At 37.1% G+C, this 23,025-nt stretch overlaps 3 protein-coding genes across 4 annotated transcripts; 2 read left to right on the top strand and 1 right to left on the bottom strand.

Annotated features, from left to right (window-relative positions):
- The first annotated feature begins 4,203 nt into the window (after window positions 1–4,203).
- Window positions 4,204–4,899, top strand: LOC107823762 (secreted RxLR effector protein 161-like). Its single transcript, XM_075235795.1, has 2 exons — window positions 4,204–4,670; window positions 4,803–4,899. The coding sequence occupies exons 1-2, from the start codon at window positions 4,204–4,206 to the stop codon at window positions 4,897–4,899; spliced, it is 564 nt and encodes a 187-aa protein (XP_075091896.1).
- Window positions 4,900–8,383: 3,484 nt separating this feature from the next.
- On the top strand, window positions 8,384–9,551 carry LOC107823765 (uncharacterized). Its single transcript, XM_016650470.2, has 2 exons — window positions 8,384–9,025; window positions 9,287–9,551. Exons 1-2 carry the CDS (start codon window positions 8,549–8,551, stop codon window positions 9,338–9,340), a joined length of 531 nt encoding a protein of 176 aa, XP_016505956.1. The 5' UTR covers window positions 8,384–8,548; the 3' UTR covers window positions 9,341–9,551.
- A 7,674-nt stretch (window positions 9,552–17,225) lies between these two features.
- LOC107823766 (universal stress protein PHOS32) lies at window positions 17,226–22,770 on the bottom strand. Of its 2 annotated transcripts, XR_012701404.1 has the most exons (3): window positions 21,843–22,770; window positions 18,374–18,876; window positions 17,226–17,502 (listed from the first exon to the last, which is right to left on the bottom strand). XR_012701404.1 is itself a non-coding variant. In XM_016650471.2 (2 exons), exons 1-2 carry the CDS (start codon window positions 22,549–22,551, stop codon window positions 17,474–17,476), a joined length of 738 nt encoding a protein of 245 aa, XP_016505957.1. In that variant the 5' UTR covers window positions 22,552–22,770; the 3' UTR covers window positions 17,226–17,473. The 2 variants fall into 2 exon arrangements, 1 of the variants encoding a protein (XP_016505957.1); XM_016650471.2 differs by lacking the exon at window positions 18,374–18,876.
- Between the last annotated feature and the right edge of the window lie 255 nt (window positions 22,771–23,025).

A 23,025-nucleotide genomic window follows, 5' to 3' on the forward strand; every position in this document is an offset into this window, starting at 1 on the left:
GTGTTTTGCCCAGTTCCTGGGAAAGCAAAGTGAATGCTATCACAGAGGCAAAGGACCTGCAGAAGCTAACCATCAATGAACTTGTTGGCAATCTGAAAACCTATGAAATAAAGAAGAAGAAGAAGAAGAAGAAGAAGAAGAAGAAGAAGAAGAAGAAGAAGAAGAAGAAGAAGAAGAAGAAGAAGAAGAAGAAGAAGAAGAAGAAGAAGAAGAAGAAGAAGAAGAAGAAGAAGAAGAAGAAGAAGAAGAGAAGAGAGCCCAAAGGGAGAAGAACTTGGTCCTCAAGATATACAGCAATGATCCAGGTGGTGAGGATGCTGATATGGCTTACGTGACAAAACGATTCCAGAAAATGGTTCGCAGAAATGAAGGCATTCCAAAAAGGGGCAGTTCCAGCAAGCCAAAAAATTATGACCTTTGTCATAAGTATGGTAATCCAGGAAATTTCATCAAGGATTGTCCTCTCCTCAAGCAAGATCAATACAAACACAACACAGACAAAGCAGCTAAGAGGAATCCGGTTCCTGACAAACGCTTCAAGAGGAAAAATATCGCTGACAATGTTGTGAAACAAGCTCTTGCTGCATGGGGATACTCTTCCAGCGAATCTGAAGAAAATGATGATCAAGGTGACAGCTCCATGATGGCAGTGGAAAGTGAAGCAGCTGATGATGACTCCATCTTTGCCTTGATGGCATAGTCCGATGATGATGAAGTAAATTTTCTAGATGTTCAAAGAAATCTGAAGTCCTATTCTCCTAAAAACTTATATCTCTGGAAAATATTTTAATTGATACTTATCACAGTCTTATAAATGATAAAAATGCATTGACTCTTGAACTAGGAGAAGCAGAATAGTCAAGAGATGACCTAGTAGTTATTGTGGTAGATTTAAAAGAAACCATTGAGAGTTTGAAGAAAGAAAAGGATGTTTTAACTGAAAAAATTGCAAATGTAGAACATGAGAGAGATGATCTAGTGGTTGTTGTGGTAGATCTAAAGGAGACCATTAAGTGTGTTAAGAAAGAGAAAGAAGCCTTGACTGAAAAGGTTGCTAGCATAAAGCATAAGAGAGATGATCTATTAGTAGTAGTTGTAGATTTGAAGGATATAATTGAGGAACTAAAAGGAGAAGGTAGGCATGAGATTCTTCAAAAGGGAAAGGAAGTTGCAGATGAAATACATCTTAGGCTTGAAGATGAGATAAAATTGGTGAAATCTAGTCTATGTGCTGAACTTGAGAAGAACAAACAACTTTAAGAAGAACTAGGTAAAGTCAAGAGTGATCTTGAAAAATCACTCAAGTGGACCTGGTCCTCTGATGCTATCACTGCTATGTACACAAACAATGGGGGGAAATAGGCAGGGAATCAGGTTCCAAAGGGAAAAAACTCTCTACAACCCTCATAGAAAGTACATTGGCTCTGCACTCACTGTGGTAACTCTGGGCACTTTAAGGAAACATGTAAGGCTAAGTTTCAGTCTCAACAGAAAAACAAAGTGTTTGCTAAGAAGGTAACTACCGCTAGAGAACCTAGTCCCTCATATAAAAGACGCATGATGCCTGCTTGGACCAAAAGAACTCTCATTCATCCCTTTTTCTCATTATAAGGGACCCAAACTTGTTTGGGTTCCTAAATCTAACCCTTGATTTCCTTGTGCAGGGAGCAGTGAAGGGAAGCAGCCAGCAATGGTATATGGATAGTGGTTGCTCAAAGCACATGATTGGAAGTACAATCGATTTTCTTTCACTGAAAGCCCTGCAAGGAGGGAGTATATCCTTTAGAAATGGCAAAAAGGGATACATTCTGGGAGTTGAAAGGACTAGGAAGTCACTCTCTCATTCTATTGAAAATGTGTACTATGTCAACGGATTGAAGTACATCTTGTTGAGTGTTTCCCAAATCTGTGACAAGGGAAACTAGGTGGAATTTGTGTCAAAAATATGCACAGTCACAAATCTTCTGACTGGTGAAGGGGTGCTAGTGGCGAAAAGATACAAAAGCATCCATGTTGCTGATTTTGAGTCCCTGCAGAGTGGTGATCTCAGTTGTCTAAGTGTTGTTGTTAATGATGCTGAGTTATGGCATAGAAGGCTCGGTCATGCAAGTTTCTCACTCCTGAACAAACTGGTCAAGAAGGACCTAGTTCATGGTCTAGCCAAGTTAATATTCAAGGATCACAAGGTGTGTGATGCGTGTGCTAAAGGAAAGCATGTCAGATCCTTTTTCAAGCCCAAAAAGGAAGTTAGTACCTCAAGGCCACTTGATCTTCTCCATATGGATCTATGTAGACCTATGAGAGTGCCAAGCAGAGGAGGAAAAAGGTACATCTTCATCATTGTGGACGGCTACTCCAGATTCACCTGGACTTTGTTTCTCAGAACCAAGGATGAAACCTTCCAAGTATTTGTTGCATTTGTCAAGAAGATCCAAGTGAAGATGGGTAAAAACGTAGTATATATCAGGTATGACCATGGGACAGAATTTGATAATGCCAAATTCGACGAATTCTGTGTTGAAATGGCATTACTCATAATTTTTCAGCTCCAAGAACACCACAACAAAATGGTGTTGTGGAGAGTAAGAATAAGACTCTTGAAGACATGGCAAGAACAATGACGATTGATAGTGGTGTTGCAAAGGGTTTTTGGGCAGAGGCAGTCAACACTGCATGCTACTTGGTGAACAGGTGCATGATCAGGTCCCTCCTGAACAAAACCCCGTATGAATTGCTGAATGGGAGAAAACCTAAGCTAACACACTTGAGGATATTTGGTTGTAAATGCTTTGTTCTCAATAATGGTAAGGAAGCTCTGGGAAAGTTTTATGCCAAGAGTGATGAAGGAATATTTTTAGAATATTCATCACAAAGCAAATCCTATAAGGTATATAACAAAAGAACTCAATGTGTTGAAGAAAGCATACATGTGATCTTTGACAAAGCACAGCGCCCTCTTGGAAAAGCTGCACATGATAAGGCTAATCAAGATGGAGAGCTATAAAATATCCCTGGTGAAGTTATTGACATGGCAAATGGAAAGGCTGACATGATGAGTCACGTCAAGGAATCTAATGAAGATGGTGTGACTATGTCTCCAACTGGTGGAGAGGAAGTTGGTCCCACAATCACGACAACTGAAGCTGAGAATAGAGTTGTCGATGTTGTCTAAGGCACCCCACATGCTAAGATAAGAAGCGGCCAAGAACCACAGTCAGATATACCTGGATCTTCTATCAATGAGATTCAGGTACCAAATTGGAAGCACAAAGGTTCACACCATCTTGAAAACATAATCACTCCTCTTGATTCAGGAATTCAAACTAGATCAAAGGCTCGAAACATACTTGCCTTCTCAACCTTGCTTTATCAAATAAAGCCAAAATATCAAAAAAGCATTAAAAGATACAAACTGGATTACTGCCATGCAAGAAGAGCTCCATCAATTTGAGAGAAACAAGGTATGGCACCTGGTTCCATAATCTGTGGATTGTACTGTTATTGGAACCAGGTGGGTATTCAGGAACAAACTTGATGAGTTTGGAAACACCACAAGAAACAAGGCAAGACTAGTAGTTCAAGGCTACAATCAGGAAGAAGGGATTGATTGTGATGAAACTTTCGCTCCACTCGCTTGAATGAAGTCTATCAGAATTCTTATTGCCTTTGCATCACATATGGAACTCACATTGTTCCAAATGGATATCAAAAGTGCATTTTTGAATGGCTTTCTAAAGGAATAAGTCTTCGTCAAGCAACCTCCTAGATTTGAGAATCATGAGCATCCTGAGCATGTTTAAACTTGACAAGGCTTTATATGGACTAAAGCAGGCTCCTCGCGCTTAGTATGAAAGGTTGTCAAAATTCCTTCTAGAGAATGACTTTACAAGAGGAAAAATTGACAACACCCTTTTTCTGAAAAAACATGGGAAGAACCTGCTCATTGTGCAAGTTTATGTTGATGACATTATTCTCGGAGCAATAGTCAATTCTTTGTGTGAGGAATTTGCAAAACTCATAGGAAGTGAGTTTAAAATGAGCATGATAGGGGAATTGAATTTTTTCTTGGGTTTACAAGTGAAACAATCTCAAAAGAGGACTTTGAAAAGTCAGTAAAAGTACATCAAGGAGCTGCTGAAGAGATTTGACATAGAAGCATCAAAAATCATTGACACTCCCATTGCCACAGCCACTCGTCTAGACATGGGTGAACTTAGTTCTCCTGTGAATCAGACCTTGTATAGAGGTATCATAGGGTCACTCCTGTATCTCACAGCAAGCAGACCAGATATTGTCTTCAGTGTGGGACTTTGTGCCAGGTTTCAATCTAATCCAAAGGAATCTCATCTGAAGGCTGCCAAGAAAATCCTGAGATATCTCAAAGGAACACAAGACATGGTTCTCTACTACCCCTCTGGAGATAACTTTGACTTAGTTGGGTATGTTGATTCTGATTATGCATTGTATTTGGTGGACAGGAAAAGCACATCTGGAACGGCACATTTTCTGGGTTCATGTCTAATTTCATGGGGTACAAGAAAACAAAACTCAGTGGCCCTCTCCACTACAGAAGTAGAATATGTGGAAGATACATCTCGTTGTGCTCAACTACTATGGATTAAGCAGCAGCTGGAAGACTTTGGAGTGTTCTCTGATTGTGTGCCCTTGCTGTGTGACAATACCAGTGCACTCAACATGGCCAAGAATCCAGTTCAACATAAGAGAACAAAGCACATTGATGTGCGTCACCACTTTCGCATAGACAATGTTGAAAAAGGGCTCACATGTATGAAACATTGCAGCACAGAAGATCAAATTGCAGACATATTCACCAAAGCACTAAATAGAGAGCACTTTGAAAGAAATCACTTGGCACTAGGGCTGATAAAACCAAGCTGAGAACCTGGTCCCTCGATGCTTGGCTATGAAAGAAATGTACAGGTAGTTTAGCTAAAAAGTATTTTCTGGCAAAGTCTAACTCATTTATATATTGTTGCAGGTAAACACGCATGATGATTATAGAGCAAACAAGCAACTACTGCATTGCACGTTGGTCAAAGGATGAAGCTTACATTTGCAAAATCCGTCAGGGAACCTGGTTCCTTTGACATAGGTTAGTAGTTTCTCTGTATTCTCATTCACAATTTTTAAACGGTTCAAACGGTGCCACGTCATCACATTGTCAGTTTCTTTTCTTTCCCGATTTTTGAACCCAAGCGTCTCACCCGTTAGGGAGCGACCCGACTACCCAAACTGCCGCCTTTCTTAACCTGTCCCTCATCCTTCTTAAATACATCCTTTCACCATCACTTCCACCACTATTCATATCAAAAATCCAAAATTTCCCTTTATTTTCTCTATTTAAACCAAAATTATCTCTTCTTCAACTCATTGCTTCCCACCATGTCTGAACACCAGGAAACACCTCGTGTTGAGAGAAGGTCAATTACATCTCGAGCAGACCTGGTTCTCATGGAAGCACTGGATGGCTACACCACCATTAACCTGCTTGGCATTATGATAGAACACATGTGGAAGGTAGCAGAGTTTAAGGATGGTAATCATGGGTTGCCTTATGGGTTCCTTCTCACCAAGGTGTTTGAGTTCTTCAATGTCCCTCTGGGAAAAGCTAAGGTGGGTACTCGTAAGCAAATATTCTCTAAGACCACTCTAGAGGAGTGTGAGTATATTGATAAAGTTGGAGGGGTTGGCAGCACTTTTACTATCTCCCAGTTTATCAACGCCCAAAACAGTGTCACTGATGAGATCAGGAAGCTGAAGGCAAGGAATGCCATTCTTGAGGGTCAGCTAAGTCAGCTTCAGGAGGCACATGGTTCTAGTAGCTCTCAAAGCACAGAGGTTGCCCATCTGACTAAGGAGAATGCCGATCTCAAGAAACAGGTTGAGGACATGAAGGAGAAACTGCTCAATGAGCAGATGTCAGCAAACGCTCGAATGGACATCGTCCTCAAAACCCTTGCCTCTTTCTCTATGCATTCCCCTTCCAATGCTCCCTTGAACGTGTTCCCTTTCCAGTATCAAATCCTAGTTTCTGCCCTTTGTTTTAGTTCTGATGATGTTTATGACTGGTACTTCTGTCTTTGCTGTTTTTATTTTGTGGATGTGCTGGTAACAATGGAACTACACCCTGCTTACTTTCCAAAAATTAATAGAAGTTTCATCATTTTGATGTGTATGTCTTGCTCTTTTGCTTTGTTTTTAGTCACGATTGTGTGCACACATGTGGCATGAATTAACCAAGCTAGACTTCTTTTTGCTTATTGCTTGCTACTGATATTTTTATGATGCCAAAAGGGAGGAAAATAATTAAGGGGGAACAAGCTGGGGAACATATTCATGGGGAATACAGGATACGTGTGTATGTCATTTTGGTTCTTAGGGGGGAACTTCAATTATAAGTTTTTCATCATCAAAAGGGGGGAAATTGATAGGTTATATGTACCTTGTTATGTTTTGATGATCTAACAAACTTAATGACAAGAACCAGATAAGAAACCTGATACACATCCTCAAGTATGTGGCAACAAGACTTAAGCTGGAATTGTAAATCAATGCTTCAGGAGTCAAAGAATCAACAAGGGGAACAGATGGACATTAGTTTCCCTGGTGATCATACTAGTCAACTCTCTAACAGTTGTAAAGTTGCTACCTGCACACGCAACAGTGCAGCAGTCAACTTCATTGGGAATGATCCTGTACCATCCATGCTTGCATCATTCAAGTGATGTCACCAATGTTATATTAACATTAAACCAAAGACAAAACACCACTTGAACTTTTGAAGAATCCATCAAGCACTCTCTCAAGTGACCAATCAATCTGGCAAGCGATTCTCAAGAGCATCAAGAACAAAGAACAACATAACAATGGACCAGTTCCCTGTATTGAGTAATTACATGTCCTTAGTTGTGTTGTACCTTTGTTAAAGTTCTATACTTGTAATTCCTACTTCGCTTAGTTAGAAGCATTGTGTAGGAAACCTTTGTAAATCATAAACCCTTGTGTTTGTGTCTTGGCTAGTTTAGTTGAGTTAGAAGTCTTTGTAATAGAGTTATTACAAAGTGGCTTGTAATAGAGTTGTTACAAGTTAGTGAGAGATTAAGAGGTTAATTCCTAGATTACAATAGGTTGTAATCTAAAGTTTGCTCAGTAGTGAAGTTGAAATCCTACAAGGGTAGGTCGTGGTTTTTAATCACGTGAGCTGGAGTTTTTCACGTAAAACTTCCTTGTGTCATTTACCTACTGCAGTGTGCGTGTGTTCTGTGGGAGCTAATAGAGAACCCGGTTCTCTATATAGTTTGGTGAACTCTTAAATTCTATCAACCATGAAAGCCAATTTTCCCGTGGAGAGATGTGATTAAACGGAAGGGGAAAAAAAGAGTCATTTGAATTTGGTAGACATGTACCGATGTACGTATAGAAGTGATAAATGAAAGACGAGAAAATATGTTTAAGGCAAAAGAAAAGAAAAAATTTCAGGTCAAGAAAAGTGTTAGCGAACACTTATTCAAAAATTGCCGAAAATACGGCAAAAACTTTAATCAAAGCTTAAAACATTAAAAAATTATACTATAAATATGGAATAAATTTTTGTCTTTCTAATTGACGATCTAAATTAGAAACAGTATTTCATAAAGCATATTAATTTTCTACAAGTAGCACCTCGCTAGAATGGTTCCATGAATCTTCATTCATGGGTTCCATAGGCAATGTTTCATCTTTAATAAAATAAGTATAGAATTTGCTTCTACGACACCCAATAACAACATCCCAATTTTTACAAATTCAATTAATACGTAGAAGAACTTAAAGTTTTATTCGCTTGCTATATGAAATATATATACACAATCAGGTCAGACTACAGTTAACTATTAGAATATGTTCACTAGCATTAGGAATGTGTTTGAGCTATTATAGCTTATCAAATTACATTAAAGATGTAACATTATTTCGTAAATAGTAATATACGGCGCAAATGAAAAGAAAAAATCTACAATATCAATGTTATTTAACTTGTTATAATAGATAACTGCTCTAATTTCAGTTTACCATATTGGACTTGCTATAATTGCATAATAGTATAGGTCAACTTAATTAAATGGTATAAAAACTCTGAGAGTGTAAACCACAATACCACACCCAAAACTAGTCCAGATTTTTTCTTGGCTCAAGAATTAGCTTAAAACTTGAGAAAAACTATTTTTAGTAATTTGACAGTTGTTACTTGTTAGACACTAACAAAATTTAAAAAAGATAAGGGGTGTGGTTGATGACCTGGGGTTGCGGGGGGTTCGTGATGTGACTGCTAAGTTTTTTTTACCTTTTCTATATAAGGGCCACTCTGGGTTGTAGTCTTGTACACATTTATATTTTTGTATGTAACATCATATTTTTCACAGTCTCCGGAGATCTAAAAATAGACCCAAATTTCAGCTAGCAAAATAAAAAATATTTTCTCTCTTTAGCATCTATTTTATATGTGTGATAATTCAGTGAAGTGCTTCTACAGAAGAGGCTAAAGAGAGCAATGAAGAAATGCGAGTTATGCAATAGTATAGCAAGAGTTTACTGTGAATCAGATCAAGCCAGTCTTTGTTGGGATTGTGATGCCAGAGTTCACGCAGCTAATTTCCTAGTGGCTAAGCATTCAAGAAATCTTCTGTGCAATTCTTGCCAATCACTTACCCCATGGACTGGCTCTGGCTCTAAACTTGGTCCTACTGTTTCAGTTTGCCAGACTTGTTTTCACAGAAATAATGATAGGGCAAATCATAATGATACAGATGAAGATGAAGAAGAAGATGACGGAAGCAGTGACGAAGATGATGGTGATAATCAAGTGGTTCCTTTGTCTTTTTCAACTACTGATCAGCCTCGTCATCCGCCATTGGCGTCAAGCTCTTCTTCAAGTAGTGAAGAGTCTACTAGCAGATTTTATAGGAGAAGAGTAGTTGGTGCCTCCAATTCAACTATTGGGTTTTCACCTAACAGAACAGATGAAAATGTTCGATCCCATTTTCGTATATGTCTTTAATTTTCTTCATCATACTTTTCTCCCCATTGATTAATGGAGCCCGGATTTTCTCGAAATATTATACTATTAATATGTAAGGGGATTCGACATCTACTATTTATATATAAAAAATAATTTTGACCTTATATTACGGTGTAATTTTTCGGTGATCCTCTTCCGCTACTCTAGCTCCGCCCCTGCCAATAATATTATCTAAAACTATAGTGTGCTCTGTTTCTTTTGCATTTCCAGGGAATTTCAAGACCTGAAGAGAAGGTAAAGATGAGTTCATGGACTTGGAGATAAAATAGGGAAATTTTCAGATTAAAAGCTTCTTTGTTATATATCAGATAGATGCAGGGAAAGAATATTGGCAGTGATAGATCGTCGTTATGAATAAATCTTGAAGAGTTAGTTGTACATAACATGAGGTAGCTAGTTTTTCATGTTTCCATCCTGCTGTTGACATCAATCCTGGAGTTCGTTCTTGGAAATTTTTAATTGATTATTTCATGCTTGGGAGTCTGCTAAGTTACAAGTATTACTGCATAGACTAAAGATTCCTTATATTTGTCCTTACTTTCTGGATGTTAATCTGTTTTAATTACTTTTTTTCATCTACTGCGTCTTTATTTTTGTTTAGTTGAAAATAATGAAAGCCAGATGTGGCCGAAATCAAGATGAGGGAAAATGATGATTGGACAGGACAGCTCCCAATTATAGGTAGGGATACTAATTTGATCTCAAACCCATTTGACCCGTCCCACTCATCTAAGCTTAGGCTGGTTATTGACTCGCTCATTTGTTGAACTCAACCCAACCCATTTCAACTCATCTAAAGGGGTTGATTTTTAGCCCAAATTGATCAATGAGCAACTTTATTAAAATATTTTTTAAAAAACATTATCTTTTTGTTTGATATGTTAATATGACAATAACAAAAGAATAAAAGTCGTATTTGATAATTAAACAATTCATAAGAAAACAGTACACATTAATTAAAGTTTGGTAAGAGTTGTGCGGGTTGGGTTATGACCCAAATTTTAGCACAACTTAACCCAACTCATCTCAATCCAAGTTACTTTTGGGCGGGTCAAATGATCCGTTCATTTATTGTCTCAGCTCATTTTAACCCGTCCAAAATCAATACAACTCGCCCATTTGACACCCCTAAATCCTAATTATAGGTGATGATAGAAAAGTCATGGTTTTATTCATTGGCAAACAAGAATGGTTTTTTCACCAAATACAATAAAAGAATGCATGACATGATGCTCATTCCTACAACAAATAAGATAAGAGGCTTATTAATCACATTTTCTTTGATTTCATCTTAGTGTCACATACAGTTTCTTTGGGAAAGTGTGTGATACCACCACCTATTACGTCGACGGGCGATTCACCGAGCTCTGTAAAAAAGATTTTTACACGAATAATGCAGTTTATATGTTGTAGAAGGTTGATTTTTAGCCAAATAGCTCATGCCGGAACAAAGTCTTTTTTTTTTTTCTTTGTAACGCTCCAGAAAAGACTTTACAGCTTGTAGCCTATTGGAAATAACTTCTCTATCTTCACTTAATAGAGGTAAAATTTGTGTACACTCTACTCCCTTTTAATTTTTATTTTATAGGATTACACTGGGTTTGTTATTGGTGGTTGTTAGAACTCAAGAAAAGACCATTGGTCTAATAGTCCAAAACTATATCAAGATAACAGTATTTACCTTACCTGCTCACATAATATGCCGAGTTACCCATGGTCCCAAAAACAAGCTCTTACCAATTAAAGTAAGATATTACTGATTTTCTTCTTAGTGGCACGACGTTAAGAAAAGGAAATATAATCTATTCCCTATGTAAGAACTACTTGAGTGGCCTTTTATAGCTAACCAAAAATAATGTCAAAGAGGACCCAAATTTAATGACCAATACTATAGCTACCAGCCAGCACAACCAAACTTTGAATAATTGTATCTTCTTACCGTGTTTTTGTGACTCTCAAGTTTCCTTGTCATTGTTTCTATCTTGACATATATGGTCCAATTTCAAACCAAACGGTCCACTTGTTGACTCAAGAAACTCTACAACAACTCTCCTTAATTTCCCCCCTCCCCCAAACAAAAACCAACAACGTATGGGGGGATGGGGGGGGTCCTAAAATTCTAAAAATATGTAGTACCAAGTTTCTGTTGTGGTATAAAGTGGGACCTCTTTGAGATAGACAAAAATGTGGAGGGTTTGGCATGTTCTACTTTTGATTTCTTCAATGGCTATCAATGGACCCTTGGACTCAAATGTCACAACGCAGATTGCTCACTTTAGAAGGATTGTGCATGAACCTGAGACACTTGTCCTTTTTATTGAAAGCTTTGCTCTTTAGCTGAAGCTTTGCCTGCTCCACAAGTTAATTTTCTACAACTCCTTCCCGGGCCAGAATTTTCGTTAAGGGATGTCAAAATATATAAAAGGAAACATATCAGGAAATTAAGGGGAGTCAATATATAGTATATATACATATAATTTATTTTTTTACCTAGCTATACAGTGTATTTTTTCCGCGAAAGGGTGTCATTTGACACATCTTCCTATAAGGTGACTCCGCCACCGGTTCCCCTAGCTTTTAAAGAGAAATAATGTAGCAATGAATTATTATACATTGCTCAAACTTTTGTTTTTTTCTTCCTCCATATTTCATTGATTTGTTTTTAAAGTATGCATTATCTCATTAAAAATTTAAGTTATTAGCACAAAAAAAAAGATACTTTATTTTAGGTCTGTAACATGTTCAATCGAGTACATAGAAATATATTTGCTTATGAGTTATGGTAGGACTAGGTGCCAAGATCTCATGTTAAAGTATAAGATTTTTTTTGGCTTTTTATAATAATAGTGTTGGACCAATCGTAATTTTCTTTCTCTTTGCTAGGAATCAAATTCGATCCTGTGAACTTCATTTCTACTTCAGCAACTATTATGTCAATTATTGGGTGCCTGTTAAAAGAGACACTTTTAATTATTAAAGGTTAAAGGGTATATAGCCAAGAATCTTGGGATGTAAAAATTGAAGTTAGTACAAATAAAAATTAAGTCGAATATAAAAAGTGGAAGCACATGTGCTGGGTTATTAAGGTTTCATTAGATTATACATGTCAGAGTGGAAGAATTATTGAGAAGCGGACAGCTAACCATATTTTGTTGAGGACTTGAGGTTAATGGACATATAATCAAGAATCTTTTGATTAGCATGCGAAGGAACTTAATCATGACGCTTTCTATTAATCTATACCATTAAAATATGTGAGCAGCTGAAGAAGAGTATAAAAATGAGATTAACAACAACTCAGTATAATCTCACTAGTGGGGTCTGGGGAGAGTAGTGTATATACAGACCTTACCTTACCTGGGGTAGAAAGGCTGTTTCCGATAGACCCTCGGCTCCCTCCTTCCAAGAACTTCCCACCTTGCTCTTGGGGTGACTCGAACTCACAACCTCTTGGTTGAAAGTGGAGGGTGTTTACCACTAAAATAACTCACTCTTGTCCAAAAAAAAAAAAATGAGATTAACAGACTGAGACATCTTAGACCCAAAGTTTTCGACATGGCCACGTGCACAACACAGACCCTATTAATAAAATTATTTGCAATTTGATATCAATTTAATTGCAATCCGTCAAATTGTCTAATGTTAATGTTAACATTTAGGGTATTTAGCCTATGCATAAATACACGTAAAAATATTACGCTATAATCACTACATTTTAACCAATTGTAGCTGATTGTTTACCTTATTTTTTAGGTAACTAATTCCCAGCGTATCATAAAAAGTTACTTTTACACTATTGGTATGCAAAAAAGTAAATTATAGTACTATAATACTTTGGAAGTTGTTAACGTTCAAGAGAATTAGGGAATCTAGTCTAGAAATAAAGAACTATGTGTGGTCGTAACACATTGCGTAAACAAGAAAATTGGACTCTTTTGATATGTGTGGATATGGTGTCATTATTTTCAAAATTGTAGCCACCATAACCATGGGATAAAATGATTGCTTTTTTTTTTTCTCGTGTATTGCTTTTCTTAGATACGGTCTAGCTAGGCCCTTTAAACTGAAAATATCTTTGGATTCTATTTCACCTGATCAGAGATTTGATTTGTGTGTTTCAGTTTCACAACCATAAAGACAATGATTCCTGAAAATTTTGTTGAATCATAGCCACCCAAGTCCACATTGACTTGGCCTTATCATTTAACAGCACTGATTTACCTCAGCGTGGTTTTTTATTTTCTTTTTCCTTTTCGTTGATTTTATCTCAACTTCAAAAACTATATGATAAGATTTAGATTGTCTAAAGTTATAGGAGACAATAACTGAAAAAATTCAGCAATGTAGGAACTCTTAACTCCCTTGCTTCACAGGTCTTTGGAGCGTAAATAACATAACATGGCCCTCAATAAACATGATTTCATTTTATGTGCCTATCTATAGTCTATACCTGCGGAACTTTAATTTAGTAGTCTTATTTTTTTAAATAAACTTGACTAAGACTGATACACTACCCTTTCAAGTAAAATTATAAAAGCGCAACCAAATCACTTTTAAGATTCATCATATTAATTTCAAGGAACTCAGCTTTTGGTAGTAAATTTTTCCAAGCAATGAGCAACCTTGAAAAATGGTGTTTTCCTAAGTTAAAAGAATTGCCAACTTCCTTTCGTTGGCCACCAGAAATGCATAGAAGATGCTTCTCATTCACTAAAAGCTGCACTCGAATCTTTGAGCTATAATATGATGTGTTGATGGACGTCTATGGTTCTGGAACATATCCCCAAATTGACCTTTTTCTTTGCTCTTTTGGTTCTAACCACTCTATTTCTTCCAATTTCTGACAAATTTCGAGTACATAATTTGAGGTCTCCAATATCTTTTTTTGTTGGGAATAAGTTCCCCATCACTTCTTTCTTCCTTTCAAAATGACACCTGCAAAGCATTAACATTTCGCAATTCTGGTCCTAGAAATACGAGATTTAGGGCGAGTTCTATTAGTTCGTCTAAATATATTACTTTTAACTGGAATTGTGTGTATATATGTGAAAAATTAAAGTTTAGACATAAAATCTCACACATTATGATTCCGGCGACTCTACATCTTGTATTTGTATCCGGTCCTAAATGAAGATTCCAACTCATCAGAGCCACTACACCTCAAAATTTTCTATTCCACACATCAAATATGTGCTAGGACCGAAAAAATCAGGTATCATGCCGAAGCTAGTAAGCAAACCTTGAACAACGGTACATCAGACATCAAAAGAGAAATATACCAAAATAGACATAAATATTTAATGTGGTTCGGCCAATTGACTTATTCCATGGTGGAGATGAGTAATCCACTATATAAAAGAGAGTACAAAATATCGAGAGAACAACCTCACAAATAGGCAAACACAAGTGACGCACTAACACTTGTCCCGTAAAGTTCTCTCCCTAAACACAACTCTCAAACCCCATATGGCTACATTGTGGATGTTATTAATGAGAATGAAGGATCCTCAATTTATAGAAGTCCAAACCTTTTTCCTACAAGAAAAGTAACTAGCCAAATATGAAAGACTTATAATTTCCTTCTACAAGAAGGAAAAGCCAATTACGGTAAACATGTTGTCATTTCCTTCAAGAGATAGGAAAATCAAATATGGTAAGAGAATCTGGACAACACCTAACAATTCTCCTTCTTGGTCTGAATTTTCTGATAAAATAAATTTGATCCACCTTCTTCATATAGCCTTCGACATGTCGCATCTCCAAATCTCCACCGCAAAGTTTGTCTCAATGTGAGTAACACTCCAATCAAATTTCTCATACAAAAATTATGATTACCGTCAAATAGGTTGCGGCTAAAACTAAACCCGCTAAGATCAAGATGAACTTGTCTTCAAGCTTGAAAAAAAAAATGTTGTGCTACACTAGCCCAAATACACTCCTAACATGTATGATATTGTCCGCTTTGGGGCAAGTCCACATCGTTTTTCCCAAAAGGTCTTACACCATTAAGAGATCTTTACACCTCGTATGTAGGCTCCCAATCTTTTCAGTTACCAATGTGGGAATTTGTTAGGTGTTTGTCCTGATTTTCTTACCATATTTGATTTTCCTATCTCTAGGAGGAAGGGACAACTATAAATCTCTCATATTTGGCTAGTCTCTTTTCTTGTAGAAAAAGGTTTGGACTTTTATAAATTGAGGATCCCTCCTTTTCATTCAGTAGCATCCACAATATAGCCATATGGGATTTGAGAGTCTTATTTAAGAGGAGAACTTTACGGGACAAGTGTTAGTGTGTCACTTGTGTTTGTCTTTTCGTGAGGTTGTTCTCTCGATATTTTATACTCTCTTTTATATATAGTGGATTGCTCGTCTCTGCAGTGGACGTATGTCAATTGATCGAACCACGTTAAATGTTTGTATCTCGTTTGGTATATTTCTCTTTTGTTATATGATTTATCGTCGTTCAAGTGTTTCTTTACTAGCTTACGCATGACACCTGATCATTTCGATTCTAATAAAAAGTGGTATCAGAGCGAGGTTCAAGACATGTTCATCTTGGCGGATTTAGTTCTAGCCGCAACCTATTTGACGGTAATCATGATTTTTGTATGAGAAATTTGATCGGAGTGTTACTCACGTAAGACAAACTTTGCGGTGGAGACTTAGAGATGCGACCTGTTGAAGATTATGTGAATAAGGTGGATCAAGTTTGTTTTGTCAGAAAATTTAGGCCAAGGGGGGGGGGGAGGAATTGTTATGTGTTCGTCCTGATTTTCTTACCATATTTGATTTTCCTATCTCTAAAAGGAAAGGACAACTATAAATCTCTCATATTTGGCTAATCTCTTTTCTTGTAGAAAAGGGTTTGGACTTCTATAAATTGAGGATTCTTCCTTTTCATTCAGTAGCATCCACAATATAGGGGTTTGAGAGTTTTATTTAGGGGAGGGACCTTACGGGGCAAGTGTCAGTGTGTCACTTGTGTTTGCCGCTTCGTGAGGTTGTTCTCTCTATATTTTGTACTCTCTTTTATATATAGTGGATTGTTCGTCTGGGAGAACTTTACGGGATAAATGTTAGTGTGTCACTTGTGTTTGCTTTTTCGTGAGGTTGTTATCTCGATATTTTGTACTCTCTTTAATATATAGTGGATTGTTCGTCTTCACCGTGGACGTAAATCAATTGACCAAATCACGTTAAATATTTGTATCTCGTTTGATAGATTTCTTTCTCTTTTGTTGGATGATTTATCGTCGTTCAAATATTGTTTTGCTAGCTTCGGTATGACAACTGATTTTTTTCAGTTCTACCAAGATGCACTTACCTTGCTCAGCTTGTTTACTCCCCAAAATATTACTGAAGATATTTCCTTAGAAATTCCATGTACTGTTAATGTAGGACTTGAGTTGATAGTTGCAACCCCACCAGGGTCCACCCCATTAAATTCAAGACGTGGATTTGGACCATTTGGTATGGAAAAAAGTAGCTACCAGGTTTTCCGCTATTTGGTTACTTAAGTTATTAGTAAATATTTCTTCCAAAGAATATTTTCACTAGAATAAGAAAAATGAATTCAGTGACTTATGGGCAAAAGTTTTTTTCTTTGATAAATATCCCAACTCCAACGCCATATCACTTAATCAAGTAGTTGTCAATTCTTTAGTACTTGAAAAGCTCCTACGCCTATTACAGAATCATACCCAACTACATATTAGAAAATGATCCACGAAATGATATCCCAAATGACTATGAAAAACATTTCCTCCATGCTAAACCAACTCCCTTATGTAAACTACATTAAGAGATAATAAAACAGATTATGGGGCGTAGGAACAAGGACCAGTTCAGCTATCTACATCTAGAAACTGCGATTTTCAGATAAATCTAAGGCTCAATTTGGGATACAATTACTGTAATAGGCCTTAGAAAAAAATGAGAAAAGTGCCCCTTCGATACTTCAAGGATTCTTTCTAGCTTGTGTACACTATACTATGAATCTTGTTGTAAGTTATCTGACACACATAGGATTGTAGCAACTGAATCTTAAAAAAAACATAGTAAAATAGAAAGAAAAGAAGAAGCAACTCTCTAGAATAAGAGAAAAAGTTTAGGCATAGTTGCAAGCAAATGCAATCAACATGGAAAGTTGAACAAAGCAGCTTCAAAAGATAGTTATTCCACATAAAAAGCAGGCAGCCATTTTTAAAACCTAAAACAAAGAGAAGAAGCTCAGGAATAATAACAATCATTTCAAACTTCATAAACTCGAAACACAGAAGACAACCATAAGCAGAAAGAAAGCACTGAAAACCACCAAACTCATTTTCCAAATGGCCCATGCCCACAACCAAAACCAAGTCCGTCTCATTAGAGTACTCGAACATCTCTGCACCTTCAACTTACTCGAGAAGCCTTCTCCAAATCTGCACAACGAGGAGAGCTCAGGTATCAGCAATGTCATCCAGAAGAGAGAGTAAAACATGATTTTAATTTCATCGAATGACAGGGCATTGTTTAGATGGAAGCACGTGCAGAAAGAAAGGCCTGTTTTTTCAAGGGATTTTCCCTTTTGGTACGGGTAGAAGACAGCAATTTGGTAGGAATGTCCTCACAAGGTATAAAAGGTACCCAATACTAAGAAACAAAATCTAAGAGACAGAAAAAAAGACAAACATTCACACCTCTATTTTGAGCTTTAAGAAGCAATTTGATAACATTTCCATATTAGCTTATCTTTAAGCTTTCCAGATTGGTTTTGGAACAGTTTAGATGGGCAGGCCTTTGTGTTGACCAGTGACTGTCAGTACATTAAAGGAAGGGTGGTTACAAGCAGCCATTTAGAAATTGCAAACAGTCAATAATATTTCAATCTTTTATCACCTATCATGAGTTTCCATGGAAATCCCCTCCCACTGATTGATCAGAATCCAGGTTTAAATTGTACATGGACATACAGTTAATAAGCTTAAAACTATTTATGCATGAAAATTGTTATATAGCACTTCCAATTTTTTTTCCCTTTTACAGTTGGCCCCCTTGGCACACTACAACAAAGATCTGACATAAGCCAAATTCTTGCATCATTGAACTTACTGCTTAAAATTTATACACCAATCTTTCCATCTTTATCTCATAGAAAATAATAATATCGTTCATTCAATCTGCATGGTGAAAATGCAGAATGCCACTTAGTGTCGTGCTGAAAAGTCATGGTGTGTCAAACCAACTATAGCTCTCACTTGTCAGAAAAGGGAAAGATGCAAGAAGTACAAATTAGGGAGCTGGAAAACTAACATAATTCATCGAGATCACGAGATGTCAAGGTTGGTGCCAGACAGGGATCAAAAGTCTGGTTTTCAACTGGAGAACGTTCGACGCTGATGCTAGATGTCAGTGCTGAACAAGCAGTGTGTTCAAGTTGAATGTTTCCAACTTCCTTCCTTCACCCTGCACTACTAAGTACCGTGCCTTGAATGATAGGACCAGCATTTTCTCTTTCCACTTGTATCAATCGCCACCCACCTCCTCTGAACCTCCCCCTCCTCTCTCCTCGTTGCCACCATTTTTACCAGCAACCATCCACATGCCTGATTCAAGACGCCCGCCTCCCTCCCTCCCTCTCCTCAACCTGTATTTATCAACACCAATTCAGACCTTGATCACCATAACCCCGCTTTTGAAACACTGTTCATTCCTCGTCTATCTCTATCGTTACCTTTACACACCAGCAGTTGCACCTACCTCCTCCACAGCGAAAACTGTTTATGTTGCTTACCTTTCTTCCCCCCTTCTCCCATCTAAAAATAATTGGAACCTAGGTGAAAAAGCTTCTTCTGATAGGTGACTTAAGAGAACAAACTATCTAATTAATGGTATTTGATGATAAATGCCCCACAACATCTCTAGAAATTCAGCTGATTCTCAAATAGTACTATATCAACAACTAAAACAGGTCGATCTTTTTTCCACAAAGAACTAAAATAGGATGATTAGACAATTATTTCTCAACCATACTTATAGTTGATTCATTGTTGATTGAAGACATGAAGATACAAAAGAATTACTGCTCTCTACTAATAATCATCCAACAGACCAACAGTCCTTTTGCAAAAATTATTAGTTGTTGAGTATCAAAGATGTTAGGTGCTGAAACGCAACAAAGTTGGTTCCACAATATTTTGTTAATTATGGGATAGAGAGTTAACTGTTAAGTTATATAAGGAGAACAACATATTGAAGATAGCTGAAACAAGATAATCATAATTAGTCTAACAAAATTATTTGCAAATTTCTCAACTTAGGAAATTAGGGTAGAAAGATCCAAATATATTACTATATAAGAAAAAGAGATCAATCTTTGTTGACACCAAATACTCCATGAAAACATGAGCGAAGGGTTGACTTCTCAATGGCTCTATCAAAGAAAGGGATGTTAAGCAATTATCCTAAACAAAATAAAAATGAGATTGCAGAGTAATAGACCTTTAGTGGTGAAAAAGGACTTTATACTCGCAAGACTTGCCTCCGTAGTCATCAAGAAAACAAGATATACTCATTTTTCGGCTATATTTTGGCGGTAACCACATTTAAAAATAAGGCAATCCACAAATGACATGTACAACAAATTCTAAGCAATAACTTGCAAACTAGAACAACTGGAAATGGTCTTTAAAGCAAGAATTACTTGCTTATACATAATGCAACTTCCATAAAGTAGCATTAGAAGAGTCCCATTAGTACTAGGAGGAACAAATGCTTAAAGCAAAGCTCAGCTTTAAAATCTATGCTTATTAGGAAAACCACATATTGACTTCTCTATTAACCCATACCTTTTACTAAATTTTAAAAATTACGTTTAAGAGGGAAGACCGAGCCTGAAGACTAAAACAATCCCCTCAAACGAACCAACTATCGAAATAGTTTACAATTAGCTTTGATTTTGAAAAATAAAAGCAATGTCATCAGAGAACTCAAGTGAGAACCAACAGAATAAAACAGCCAGACAAGAGAAAACTAAATTGTCAAGTGAGAACTTGCTTTGCAACTTTCAGTTGATACTCTTGATAAGAGCGAGTATCAGTAATGGTTTTGTTTGTGGGAAGAAGAGGGCTTAGCAGTAACCAAAAACTTATCATGTTGAATAAATCAAATCCGTCACTGCAAAAGGGAAGAGAGTTCAAGAACGTACTTACAAGGTAGTGCAACTTCAGGGAACATAACAGGGTAGCAGATAAACTAGCTAAATATGGAAGCAATATGCAACTGACTAATAGTACCAGCACAGTTCATTTTGCAGTTCCTCGTTTATTTGCCTTAGAGGTACTAGAGGCGGAGAGACATAGATGCCCCGGTTAGGAGGTGTGAGAGGTTAGGAAGGGTAGAAGCAGGCCAAAGAAGTACTGAGGAGAGGTGATTAGGCAGGACATGACTCTCAATAGGAAGGTGTGAAAGTCGATAATTAGGGTTGAAGGTTGACAGTTAGTCGAGAGTTTCTCCTAGTCTTACCAGTCGTATTAGTAATATTCTTATATTTTCTTATTCCTAGATCTTTGTTATTACACATTGTGTCATTCTCACCAGTAGTATTAGTATTATTCTTGTATTTCTTATTTCTGACCTGATCTTTGTTATTACACGTTGTGTCTTTGTTATTTCTTGTTGTTATTATTTGTTGCTTCCATTTAATTGTTCCTTGAGCCAAGGGTCTATCGGAAACCTATCTACCTTCACAAGGTAGGGGTAAGGTATGCGTACACATTACCCTCCCCATACTCCACTTGTGGGATTACACTGGCTTTGTTGTTGTTGTAGTAGTAGTACTACTAGAGGCAGACAAATTAGAAACTACTTAACCTAGAAGCATAACCATATTTAATGACGCTACAATATGTAATGGTTATCTTTAATATATAAATATTATCTTTTGCAGCCAAAAAGAATATATTATTCGTGACTATGTTTTTCTGAATTTTCTTGTACCAAAGATGCATTTGCATATGTGAACAGCATACAAAATGCCCAAACTAAAATGCAGATGTTCTAGCATTGAGAAAGCATAAGCATGATATTCCAAGGAAAGATTAGGTAGTTGAATATGCAGAACTAATAGAGTTCAAGGGAAGGAGGAGGAAAAAGAGATGGATTTTTTTTTTACAAAAGTTAAATTATCTCTACTAGATTAACAGTGACGAAATTTATTCTCCTAAATTTTACCCCAGCAATCCAAATGCAGCTAATGGTGTATCATCTACTGGTTTGAAGCGCAAGCTTACATATATACACCAGCTCAGAAAATGACACGAAAGCACGGCTAAAAAGAGGAACATAAGACAGAAACCAAAATAAATGATCAAAGTGAAATAGTCAAAACCTGATCACAGGCTACAACCCCATAAAATTCTCCTGTAATAAATCATCCAATCAACAATCATCCAATGGTAAAGAAACAAAATAAAATTTGCCAGGGCATTACTTACAACTAGCTTGGCTGATTGCAACATAAAACTACATTCAGCTCATTTCCTAGCTAATAATCAAACTCCTTGATGGAGTAATTACAACAAACCACTTTCACATACCTAAAGGTACACAAAAAGATTGAAAGACAAAGGTGCAAATGCATAAACCATCATATAAAGTTACGACCTTTGAGGTAGTAATCAACATCCAATCATTCAAACAAAACTTATATCACTAAACAAAAAACATACAGAATCAATGCCTACTTGCAAAGAAATTACAAATTGTAATCAATAAGATATACCTGCAGCTTTATCCTCGGCATCATGGTATATAGGTTCATCCTCAGGCACAGGGTGAAGAACCCCATCTGTCTCTTTTTTAACTGAACCTTCATTTGCATCATCAGCAGCAACCCCATCTTTATCATCAGGATATCTAACAACAACAACTGGGCAAACACAATGATGCACACAATAATCACTCACACTACCTAGCCTCCCTCCTTTTATGCTACGCCTCGAAGCACCAAACCCTCTACTCCCCATTATCACTGCACTCAAACCCAACCTCTCTACTTCAAGACACAGCCTTTCTTTCATATCATGATCCTTCACTATATGAATCTTGAACGGTATATTCCCCTCAACGAGCGGCTGTGCTAAATCATTAGCTTTTGTAGTTGTGAAGTTATCAAAATCATCTTCTAATTTCTGCTGCGATTCTTCATTTGTAGTGTCAACGGAGACATCAATAGCACCCCAATCAGCGCCGTAGAGGACGGAAGTTGGACGGACGTGGAGGAGGATAACGCCGTCACCTGGTCGGAGGTAATTTTGGACGGCCCATTTGACGGCGTAAGCGCTTTCGTCGCTAAGATCGACGGCGATAGCGATCTTTCGATTGGCGCGTGAAGTGGGTGTTCCGGAAGGGAAACGTGGGGATGCAGGTTGGTGCATGATCGCCGTCGGTGGTCGGTCGGATTCTGCCGGTGGCTTTTTGGGTGATGCCATAAAGGGAAACTGGAAACGGGTATTGGAGAATTTGGAAAGTTATTGAGTTTTTTGTGATCTCCGATGTGTGTGTGTGTGTGTGTGTTTCTGATAATAGAGGATGTTTTGGAAGAAGAAAGGTTACAGGAATTAGCTGGAATCGAGTGTACTAGATGTTCTTTGCACCCCTTTTCTATTTTTGTTTTTTAAAGTGAAAAGGCCTAAAAATAACGCTCAAGTAACATAAATGGCATATCTATGTCATCCATGTATTTATGTCACTAATATTATATTTTTGGCTTATTTATGTCATTGATGTTATATTTTTAACCTATTTATGTCATTGTCTACTAACAATTCTATTTTTTAGTTTTTAAATAATAAGAATTAATTTTTTGACCCCACCCTTGTCACATGTCTTTATTTTTCGACCCCACCTAGTCGTGATGTCACATAACCCAACTCGCTAGGTACGCCAATTAACAACTATCCAAT

The sequence above is a fragment of the Nicotiana tabacum genome, chromosome 17 (assembly GCF_000715075.1).
Source record: "Nicotiana tabacum cultivar K326 chromosome 17, ASM71507v2, whole genome shotgun sequence".
In the NCBI taxonomy this organism is placed as follows: domain Eukaryota; kingdom Viridiplantae; phylum Streptophyta; class Magnoliopsida; order Solanales; family Solanaceae; genus Nicotiana; species Nicotiana tabacum.